This window comes from Pectinophora gossypiella, chromosome 13 (genome assembly GCF_024362695.1).
Source record: "Pectinophora gossypiella chromosome 13, ilPecGoss1.1, whole genome shotgun sequence".
Classification (NCBI taxonomy): Eukaryota; Metazoa; Arthropoda; class Insecta; order Lepidoptera; family Gelechiidae; genus Pectinophora; species Pectinophora gossypiella.
The window spans coordinates 11,082,000-11,094,411 of record NC_065416.1 but is presented as its reverse complement, the minus strand read 5'-3'; the positions used below and the strand labels follow the sequence as shown (position 1 = coordinate 11,094,411).

General features: G+C 38.9%; 1 protein-coding gene across 4 annotated transcripts in view; it reads left to right on the top strand.

Moving 5' to 3' along the window:
• LOC126371830 (glutathione hydrolase 1 proenzyme) overlaps positions 1-12,412 on the top strand; it is a 66,125-nt gene that overhangs the window by 39,667 nt on the left and 14,046 nt on the right. For all 4 annotated transcript variants that reach the window (XM_050017206.1, XM_050017204.1, XM_050017205.1 and 1 more), the window contains one exon: positions 6,029-6,249. In XM_050017206.1, coding sequence (XP_049873163.1) covers positions 6,029-6,249 — 221 coding nt within the window. The remainder of the gene's footprint in view (positions 1-6,028; positions 6,250-12,412) is intronic.

Sequence of the window (12,412 nt, the reverse complement as noted above, 5' to 3'; positions counted from 1 at the left end):
ACTTGTTATAGTTTCCGTTAAACTCGGGTATATCAATTTTAGGCGTTGTTTTCTGGCGATTAGTGTCTCGACGTTAATTTTAGAAGCCGATTTTTCAAAAGCACTTAAGTTTATTCTTGTCTTTAGATGAACTTGCCGTTTAGTTATCTTTCATTTGGACATCAGTTGTAGGGCGTGGTGACATGAGAGATATAGATAGTTTTTCCTTGAACATCTTCTGTCGTGTTTTGTCGTATAAAGCTACCGTTTACTTGAATGACGTAGTCCATGTCAGGCGTCACGAGTGGTGCAAGTTTCCCGTGATTCATGCTAAACTCAGCCCAGTGAGCCTCCAAAGCCTCTAGACGTTTTTCTAGATAACTGAAAATCTTCCGTTGAACAGTATCCTTGGCGTAGTTGGAGGTGATTTGCTTGATGTTATCGTAGTTCACATTCTGTTTCTCGAGGAGTTGATCTATGTCAGTTGCCATCGTGGCGTCAATTGTTAAAGCTTCGCTGGAAGAAGAACGTGCTAGTTACACAGTGATATGTGCGCTTTCTCAATGCAGTTGGTGAGACCCGCTTGTGGCAGGCCAAAAGCACCGATTCGCTATCACAGTCATTAACACAACATTCCACTATAGTAGCTCGAAGGACCAAACGTTATAAGGACCAATGCTGGGTTTCGGCTTCAGCGCTCCACCTTCAGTTGTAGTTGTAGGATTTGATCGTTAACTCAATGATTCGTTTAAGTAGGTTTATTTCTTTATTTGCGCTCGTGGCTAGTACGTATCGTTTACGTTGAGTGACCGTTTCACCAGCGGCGTAGCGTGGGTGTCGGCCGTCCGGGGCGGAAGACAATTTTGCCGCCCTTTTATTTAGATATTTCAATTTACAAATGACCACAGATTTTTTGTTTTAAATTTAATGATGTCTATATTCGTTACGCGCGTTTTTTTAAAATATGAAAAATTAAATGTATATTTTTCAATCCTTCTGAGATTTTTTCTTAATATTTTTTCCGTAAGAACCTTGTACAGATTATTAGAAAACTACAAAAAAAAATTGCCAAATCGGTCAAGCCGTTTCTATGTTATGTCGTGACAACGGAAAACGGGTTTCATTTTTATATACGGGTTTTTTTTTTGGGTTGATGAGGTTGGTAATCCACCTCACAACCCACACGATAGAAGAAGAATTTTATATAGATTATAAATTGTGAAATTTTGCCGCCCCCCTAAAAACCCGCCCGGGGCGGGCCGCCCCCCTGCCGCCTCCACTACGCTACGCCGCCGCTGCGTTTCACACTAATAATAATCGAGTGCACAGCGCTACCAAAAGCAGGGCGTAATGTTAGCAAAATATGTTCGGTTGAAGCCCGTACAGACGTAAGAATGTTCAGTACACTGTCCATTATACTAAAATATTAAAATTCTTGTCACTTGTTTCTTTATGTACTTACTTATATAATAATGTCTTTTTTATTTCTGTAAGACAAAAAAAAATTTAGGCCAAATTTGCCGCCCCCTAAAATCTGCCGCCCTAGGCTTCAGCCTACTCAGCCTACTGGTAAATCCGCCACTGTCTAAATAATTAATACGAAGTGGTGTTTTGTGGTTAATGATCGCATTAAGTTAGTCGAAAAACATTCGCGACAGTGTTATTATATCGGAAAGTGAATATATCTGTTTTCGCTTCGTGCCAACAAGCCGCTTCATAACTTGAAAGTTTATGCGGACTTTTGAGTTAATTCGTTTGGGGTTCGGTGTAGGAGTCTGCTCCGAGGGTGGGGGCTTTGGTTTCATCATTCATCGTCATCACCTTTCATCATTTCATTCATCATCAAGAAAATAAAATTCGTAAGACATGGCTGTATGGGCATAGTTCCCTTTGTCTTACCCTTCGGGGAAAACAAAAAAAAACATCTGTAGTATATTCCAACCCTATTACGTAGTGTGTACGTTAGCCTCACGTTGGCGCAACATGAGCAGTGAAACGTGAATCATTCACGTGGTATACGATTGTGTTGTGCAACTAATACTCCATTGATTAACCATAGGTCATTATGTAGATTTTGGTCATATTCTATTATATAACTTTTGGTTGAAACGATCGTGCAGTGGTCTATTTATAGATAGTCTTAACTGGTCTCAGCATTACACTATTTTATTTTATTTTACTCGGCGAGCTTACAGCATCATTTATACATTCAAAATCTTAATACTTAATAAATAAAGACTAATTACAAGCTACCACAGACAATAAAAACAGTTTACGAGAAGTGAGAGAAGACTACACAATGAAAGTAAATAAACAAAAGAAGACACATAAAACAAAAGTTATAAAAAAATCAAATAAGTCTTAACAAAATATACCTAACTATGAGCTGCAATGGCAATCGGCAAGTATTGCTACTGCAAATAGCTACTATTAAATACCAAAGTTTACAGCGCCGGGAAAGCGAATTGGGGAGTGAGATTTTAACATAACATAAGCTCACGACTATATCCCAATTGGGGTAGTCAGAGGTACATCAATCGCAAGATGAACCAAGCACCCACATCTCACCGAGGTTTCTATTTATTAACGTCTTTTCAAGACGACTTTTTTCTAATTTTAAAGAAGGAAAGAAAGAGCGAATTAAATTATTTATCATAAAAGGAATTTAGTGACGCCGCATACAGTAGGAACCAAACCAAAAACACCAAACTTAAAACTTTCACAAAATGAAAATTAAAAAAGTAATGATGCTTGTCGAAATGATCACATAAGTACGTTATAAATGGAAATCAAACACCATCAGCCGCGGCGTGAGCCACGATGTTGATATTCTGCCGGCACATTATCTGTATGATGTATATGAAACCGCAAACAATATTCCGCGTCCCGATTCGCTTGTCCTTGACTCTGTGAGCATTCATCATCACCAGCCCATTAACGTCCCCACTGCTGGGGCACGGGCCTTCCCTGTCGATAGATAGGGAGATCGGGCCTTAAACCACCACGCGGGCCCAGTGCGGATTGGTGGTTATTAACGACTGCTAATGCAGCAGGGACCAACGGCTTAACGTGCCTTCCGAAGCACGGACGAGCTCGAGATGAAAACTTTTTTTTTGTGGTCACCCATCCTATGACCGGCCTTTGCGAAAGTTGCTTAACTTCAACAATCGCAGACCGAGCGCGTTCACCGCTGCGCCACTGAGCTCCTCAAATGCTCCTGTGGGCATTAAGCTTTAATTATCTGTACGTTTTTTGTCTAGAAGTTAATTTATATGAATCGCTTTATAGCTAAAAACCGGTTATGTTGATACCGAGACTAGGTTTTTCAGACACAATTTGGATTTTAAAAAGACATTTTGCCTTACGACCTTAGATACCAAAGTGTACTGATAACACAGCAATACGAGCTGAAAATCATTCATTATTCATATACGAACACCGCATAGTGGAAAGTTACGAAACTTGGGAGATATTTTTAACGAAACGTACCATCTGACATCTCCCAGTGCCAGAAGAAATAAACTGGTCGATTTGGAGCGATTTTTTGCTTCAAACAAACTCATACAGTCAGGTGGTCAGGTCATTGATCTATGTGTAGGTATGTAATTAAATAAGTGATGACTCCTACGGTAACGAGTACTAATATGTATACACTTTAAAACCATGTCACATTAACGTTTTTCACAAATTAAACAGTAAGTAAGTCTCATTAAATGTCAAATATGATAGTGCGATAGGGTTCTAAAGTGGGTACATGATATTGCTCATGACTGTACATAGTAGTATCATTTTGTACTATGTAATAGGATGTAACAGGTATATATTCGCTAGGCAAAGCGCGTAACTTATAAATGGATAGTGCTAGAATTATAATTAACATTTACTTAGTACGTTTTTGACATGGTTTGGGATGAAGGGAACTTAGTTCTATGTATATTCTTCAGTACGCTATTAGCGCATATTTATGAAACACGACGACGTTTGTGCCTCAGTCAGCAGGGTCCATATAAAACCAGCGTCGTAATTCACGCCGCGACTTGGGCTGAGTTTTTTCTTTCTTTTTTTTTTAAATGAAGCATTAGAATAAAATATAAGCTTCATAATATTACAATCTAGCCTACCAGCTAATAAGCAATTTATCTTTAACCTAAATTACTATAAATAAAATATTAATTTAAGGGGAAGAAACTTTGTTAATGTGTTCTTATACACATCACTGTCACTGTATTTTTGTTCCATCTATCACACTAAACTAATTCAAACGGTTTTGTTCTTTTTAATCTTCTCACTAAACTTGTGCTGAGTGAGGCCCTTTTATCTCAGGACGTCCACCACCTCCTTATGATCATTTCAGATGGACAGACTTGCAGGCTTGCAGAACTTGGCTTGGAGAACAGAATCCAATACATTTTATTAGTAAACAACTATTTAAACAACAGAAAACATACCGTCATGAACTCTACACGCGCCTAGTTTAATTTTATCTTGCAAACTAGACAAATGGGCCATTTCCTTGGGCAACGTTACAACACCGAAATAATATATAAAGCTAACCTGATTTTCGGTATATACGATTATTATTTAATCGCTTATTTTATATTTGTAATAATCAGTTCACTCACATATTTGCCTCGGCCATTATAAACGGCAATACACATCACCTATCACGTTGTTCTAACAGAAAGCTCGGTATATCGTGGGTACTTAGTTCATCTTGCAATGGATTTATCTCGGACTACCCCAAATGGGATATTGACGCGAGTTTTTATAATGTAATATTGTAACAATCAGATAACTTGCGGTGTTCAATAACTTTGAAATGATGTGCGTGAATACAGTACTTACCGCAAGTAGAATAATATAAATTAGACAATTTAGTGCCTTTCCTATTGATGTTAAACATAATAGTTTTTACTCATAAGGATAGTTTGACTCTAGTAGATAAAGTACCGTAAATATGTTAATACCTAGACATACCTACTGATTCTATTATTGTTTTCGTATTAGTTTATCCTATATATAGATATATTTTTTCCCTGTTTTACTTGATATTAATGCTTTTTTGATGTGACTTATTAGAGATTTACCGCAAATTGCATAAACTACTTGGCTGAAAGATATCGATGCTAAAGTATAAAATAACAGAGTCGCACGTGCTCCGAATCTCCTCGGAACCGAAGTCTCTTGTAATTTTCCTTTGAAATTATATTATATTTACCTAATAGGTGTCAAGGTTTTGGCTAATTCCAATGAGGCGATTTCATATTAATCTTTATGCATAAAACATGAGGTGGAAAATAATTTGAGAATAGAACATCATAGCCGCCTCCATCAGTTTAGTAGAGTCGATTTTTTGCGACTTTACTAGCTTTGCTTGTGAATAAACCGGTCTAATGTTGTTTTTTTTTTTTTTTTTGATTTGACTTATTGTAGATTTGCCGCAGATGGCATTAACTACTTGGCCGGACAAATGGGGGGCGCTGAAGGTCTAATGTTGCCCACGTATTCAAAACAAAAGGTTATTTGAATATTTTAAATAGACGCGCCCTCAAAAGTAAACATATTGTTGAAGGTGTCTTTTTAGGGTTCCGTAGCCAAATGGCAAAAACGGAACCCTTATGGATTCGTCATGTCTGTCTGTCCGTCCGTCCGTATGTCACAACCACTTTTTTACGTAATAGTATTTCAGATTTGTCTTGCATGTCAGTTTCGTTGAATAGTGACTTATTTTTTAACTACGGCATTTCACATTTGGACTTAAATAATAGTAGTAGTATTGAAAAAAAAAAATAGTAGTAGTAAATAGAAACTGCAATTTCCATAATTTTATTCGCAAATATTAGCTTTGGGTTTTATCCTACCATTTTTTGTATAAAATCACAGCGACAAAGAAAATGGTAGATGTGAGGATCCTCCTTGGACTCCAATCGAGTTTGTTGACCATATATATACTTATACTTATGTGATTGTCTAGATATCGACTAGATATTATTTCACCTAGATCTTACCAATCAATCAATTTTGACTGATTCAGAAATCTACCTTCCAGGGCTATCCTCCTGAAGAAGGGGACAGCAGTCGACGCCACCATCGCGGCTATGTTCTGCAACGGGTTGCTCAACCACCAGAGCATGGGGGTGGGGGGAGGGTTCTATATGACCGTCTACATCAAGGATGAAGGGAAGGCCTACGTCGTAAACGCGAGGGAATCCGCCCCGGGGCAGGCGTCCGCTGATATGTTCAAGGGAAACTCTGACAAGGCTACCAAAGGTAAGGGATTTTGTACATAGATACATAAATTTACTCCCGTAATCTCCACGTAAAGCAGCTTGCAGCCACTTTTGATGAATGTTCTGAAATGAAGATGAACTTTATGGTGATAGACGATCAGCCGTTTCGCCATAAGTCCATCAAGATAGAAGAGATGCAATCCTTCTTATGATTTTTCAACTAGCGGCTTAACACGTTCTATATTTTTTAGATTTCAGTTATTTCAATCCAAAGCTGTGTCACGATAATATAGAATCTAAATGACCTATCGATATATGAGATGATTTCCAAGGTCAATTACCTATCGATAGTCATACTATCAGCACCCTCAAGGGAAGGGAAGGCCTTCGTCGCAAACTCCAGGGAAGCCGCTCCGGGACTGGCGTCAGCTAATATGTTCAAAGGATATATTTAGCCTTTCGCCTCCGTGTTCTATCGGTTAAAGCATTGGGCTCACGATCTGGAGGTCCGGGGTCGATTCTCGATAGGGACACTATCGAATATCACTTTGTTAGACTGTCGTTTATTTAGCTAAGACATAGCAGGCTGAACCAACTGGTTGTTCGAAAAAGAAAGATGATTCCGTGCTTTGAAAGACACGGTAAGCCGTCCCGGTCCCGGGCTACTAGCCCAAATGCCTCCACCAACCCGTAATGGAGCAGCGGTTGATTGAGGGGAGGCCTGTGCCCAGCAGTGGGACATATATAGGCTGTTTATGTTGTTATGTTTATTTTATAGTCATGATATCGATAGTTCGGCACGATCCCGACGACCCGATTACTCTAGCCATAGAGGCAGCCAATCAGCTCGCGACACCAAACACTTCAGGACCCCGATACCGACCCCGATTTCCCTCATTCAGCGCTTATCGCTATCGACCCACTAGGGTCGATTAATTCTTTCGAATATTTTTCCTCTCAGACGACGCCCTGAGCCGAGGTTCGCGCCCAACTGGGCACCCTCAGGCCTGTTGTCTTAAACGTTGTACCGGGTAAGAGCCTTCAGCGCTCCCCATTTTTCCGGCCAAGTATTTAAAGCCACCTGCGGAAAATCTACAATAAGTCACGTCAAAAAAAAAGATAGTTCGGCAACGCTACTATAAAACAGACTTCAATTGATTACGACGTATACTATCTGAACTAGTAGTGATTACCAGAAAAAGAAAAAAACGGGACGGAGTAGCCTGGGATGGTAAGTCGCCTCCACCCCACTGCTCCACTACGAATTTTTAGTAGGTAACAGGGGCTCACGTGAATAGATAATCGTTACTGTTTCTTATAAACAAAAACAGTCATACATGATAAAAATCCCTCATGATTATGAGATAATAAGAATAACAAGCTGATAAAAGATATCTAGTATCTTGCATAATCGTATTAAGACCTATTTTTAAACAGTTTCTTACTATCAGACGAGAGATCAGAGGTTTTTTAACAGTTTATCAATATTACAGTCTGTTTCTCTGTCTGTTTTGTGGTCATATTGTTAATTATACCTACTTAAGTAAGAACAGGCGTAGGCGTACTAGTGAATTAGCCTGGGACAGTTTTTTTCGAATTGGTTCTATGTTTGTTTTATGTGTTCATTATTTAAATGGTGTGCTCACATGCCCGCTATGTGCGAGGATCTTTTCCAATAAGATTGGCTATATAAGCCACATGCGAGCACATGAATGTTGGAGTTGAAGCAGTCGCCGTAGGCGAAATCGCCTGGATCACATCATCATTATTTAGTTTTTGTTGCCTTTCTTAAAATTTAAACTTCTGTTGTTGCTTGAGGGAAATAGGCCCTTTAAACTCTACGATATGATCATTGTGGATCGTTAGAAAATGTTTAAGTACACATACACTGGCCTTGTACGTCTGTTCCAGACGATTTATGACGTCTTTGCTTCGAAGAAATGCACTTTATTTCATGGCTGTGAAAGCCAATCCTAGAGCGGCAAACTCTACCGCACAATCTGCGGGAGAAGTCTCCGACTGGTGGATTGTTGTCGGTTTGATGAACGCACGAACGCACGCAACGATTAAGTTGCACTGTGATATTATGTGCTATTCCATGTAGAATCATCTACTTACGTAAGTACATGAAAAAACTGAAACGCCATAGATTTGCGTATAGGTAATCTGCTTTCAAGGACTTAGTTAAGACTACTTATGGAACGTGTGCGAACGTTCAGGATTATCATTAGATAGATGTACAGATAGATGATAATTATTGAACCAAAGTAAGATAAGTTTAGGTAGGTATACTATCTCACTTTACCTACGTGATATAAAACTAGGTTACAGCACAAAAACACACAAACATACCTCGAATAACTCCACATTAATCATTGTTATCGCCATTTCTTTGTTAAATTTTAATAAAGCCTGTATTGTTCTATAGAACATTTGTTCAAATAAAAAATATTGTATTTTTTTATGTATGGTGTAAACAATGCAGGAGTTTATGTCGGTGACCGAGCGAGTAACCATATTGCATGGAAAATGACCTGGGAGGTAAAAAGGGCACATCAAAGAATTTCATCTAAAAAAGCAATATTGCAATTTGACATTTGCGCATATAAAAGTAAGTGTGCAATGCAAACAAACGTCAAATAGCAATATTGCTTTTTCAGATGAATTGCTTCGATGTGGCCTTTTTAACCAGGCGGATTAACATTTGTTTGCATTGCGCACTTACTTTTATATGCGCAGATGTCAAATTGCAATATTGCTTTCTTAGATGAATTGCTTCGATGTGGCCATTTTAACCTGGTCATTGACTGGGAAATGAAAAGACTAAAACAATAGGCTATATTGTTTAAAGTTTATCTTGTTAGCACAGCTTGCCGGTTTTTTTGTCGCGGCTTATTGTATATTAGTTTCCAGCAGTGGGACGTATACTATAGGCTGTTTGTGTTATGTTATTGTAGCTTAGTCTCGTATAGCATTCGCCACTTTGCTAACGATAAACCTTGTGGCATAGAATAAGGACTAACTTGCGGTGGGAGTTTTCTTTTTCTTATCTTTGATGGGAATGCTTTTGGCCCCAGACTTGCCTGAAGGCATTGAGGAGGGCTAATATGGAGCTCGCCCAGAACGTGCCTGTTCACTCTGACCTTGAAAACACCCGGGTTATATGCATTCGGAAATACAGAAGACGGCAGAGAATTCCACTCCTTGTGGCAACTAACAGCCGACAAACCGGTTGCTAGAAATACTACCATACCTACTACATTTTTAGGTAAATAATAATAATAGCTTAAAAAACCCAACATCAATCTTAAATTATACAGTACACTACACTTAAATTAGAGAGGAGCTCGGTGGCGCAGCGGTTAACACGCTCGGTCTGCGATTGTTGAAGTTAAGCAACTTTCGCAAAGGCCGGTCATAGGATGGGATTTTTTATCTTTGTTTTTGGGTAAGTATAAATGATGACGAATAAAAAGTTATTACACCAAGTTACAATTACAATTTCCACCCATTATTATTCTGATCAAAATAAAGAGAAGCAATATAGGTAGTAATATCATTCTATACATAATGTGATCCAAATATCAAGCAACAATTAGTTTTATATACGTTACATTTTTGATTGATTGAGGAGCTCGGTGGCGCAGCGGTAAACGCGCTCGGTCTGCGATTGTTGAAGTTAAGCAACTTTCGCAAAGGCCGGTCATAGGATGGGTGACCACAAAAAAAAGTTTTCATCTCGAGCTCCTCCGTGCTTCGAAAGGCACGTTAAGCCGTTGGTCCCGGCTGCATTAGCAGTCGTTAATAACCATCAATCCGCACTGGGCCCGCGTGATGGTTTAAGGCCCGATCTCCCTATCCATCCATAGGGAAGGCCCGTGCCCCAGCAGTGGGGACGTTAATGGGCTGATGATGATGACACTTAAATTATTTTACGGTACAGTTTTTAGCTATAAAAGTAGGTAATAATACACTTACTAAATATGTACTAATAAATTAAATACTTTATTTACACCATAAACAAAACAGTTATAGAACAAAAATATTTGAAAAATATGAAACATAACAAAAATAAACTTATTTAAAACATTTACTTATTATTGGTAACATTTATATAAGAAGCGGATTTTATCATTGTTCCAAATAAATAACAATATTATATACCAAACACTTCATATACCCAATGATGTTCAATATATGCAAATCAGACTTAACTATGTCAATTAAGTATTTTGATCAAACATAATTAATTATGCTAATGTAACCTACCTACTGAATATTCTAAATTATCGAATAAGGAAGATGTTTTGAGTGATGTGACGTGCTGGAAGTAGTTTTTAATGGATTAAAATAATATTCGAACACATTATGATATTGTATCAGTTTCATACGTGCATTTATTATGCATTGATAGCATTGATGAACAGAAAACTGTCCAATGCTGCTTATCATTCCGATAACGGTATCATCATCATCATCATCATTAATTTAAGAACCATGCTCTTGTCGTATAGCATTTTTTTTGACGTGACTTGTTGTATATTTGCCGCAAATGGCATTAACTACTTGGCCGGACAATTGGAAGTGCTGAAACCCGGTACAAAATTTAAGAAAACAGGCCTGAGATTTAAGAAAACGGGTCGGTAGCGATAAGCGCTGAATGATGGAAACCGCCGGTGGGGTCGGTATCAGGGTTCTGCTGGTGTAGTATTCTGCATGCTACTTTTTTAGGGAAAAATTGGGCAGTGGTTTCTCTCTTGCCTGCGGGACGGTGTAGTAAAAAAATCTGATGTTTTGTATTATCTTATTCAGTATCTTTTTCGGCCCGACTAATAGGCTTGTCGGCCAATTGATAAAAATAAGTGAAGTGACAATCATCATCATCATCATCAGCCCATAACGTCCCCACTGCTGGGGCACGGGCCTTCCCTATGGATGGATAGGGAGATCGGGTCTTAAACCACCACGCGGGCCCAGTGCGGATTGATAGTTATTAACGACTGCTAATGCAGCCGGGACCAACGTGCCTTCCGAAGCACGGAGGAGCTCGAGATGAAAACTTTTTTTTTTGTGGTCACCCATCCTATGACCGGCCTTTGCGAAAGTTACTTAAATCCAACAATCGCAGACCGAGCGCGTTTACCGCTGCGCCACCGAGCTCCTCGAAGTGACAATACCGTGGCTAAAATTAGTGATGTTTCTAGTCAATGAGTGACTTTCCAGGCTGCGTTCACCAAAAACTATATAGATAGCGTTGTACAGCTTTAACGTTATAATCACCTATTTTCTCATCACTCGGGTACATAAACATTCCAAAATACAATGTAATGGCAGAAACATATACATATAAAAATAATTGTTGCTTGATATTTGGATCTAATTATGTACAGAATTATATTGCTACCTATATTGCTTCTGTTTATTTTGATCAGAATAATAATGGGTGGAAGATGTAATTGTGGCTGGGTGTAATAAAAAGGGTCCTCATTTATACCTTCTTCTTATCTCGTGTGGGTTGTCAGGGTTACTACTGAGCCGCCAAAGGCCCCTGACATGGTTCATGTAACGACTACATACTTACATCAGTAAGTAGTAACAGGGATCAACGGCTTAACGTGCCGTGCGGCTGAAGTACGGATCATCCTACTTTCGGACAATCAGGTGATCAGCCTGTAACGTCCTAACCAAACTAGGGATTTTTGTGATATGTCCCCACTGGGATCACTTATACCCAAAAACAAAGATAAAATATGCATATGACTGTTATCCATGAAATTAGAAGGTTATACGAAGAGAAATCTGTACAGCGCCATCTATATAGTTTTTGAGAAACGTAGCCTGGAAAGTCCTTCCATTTATTTTGTCCCATGAAAACTGCAAGTTGACTTCCGGCAGTGGTGCTGCCTACCCTAATCTGGATTATCATTCACCTACCTACCGCTTTACGATGTTAAAACAATGCAGAGAAACTAAATAATACCTATAAGCGTCTGAACCAGATCGGTTGGAGAAAGCTTTGGAGAAAATCGCACGGTCTACGTCATAGTTTCATAACACACTTTTGATACGTCCATATATTATTTGTATGGTAATTGATATCACGTGGTTCCCGGGTTATATGCCTGGCGACAGGCAATAGGCTCGTCCCCTATTATACTGAATTTAAACATAGCTGGCGGGGAGTTTACACACACATACACAAA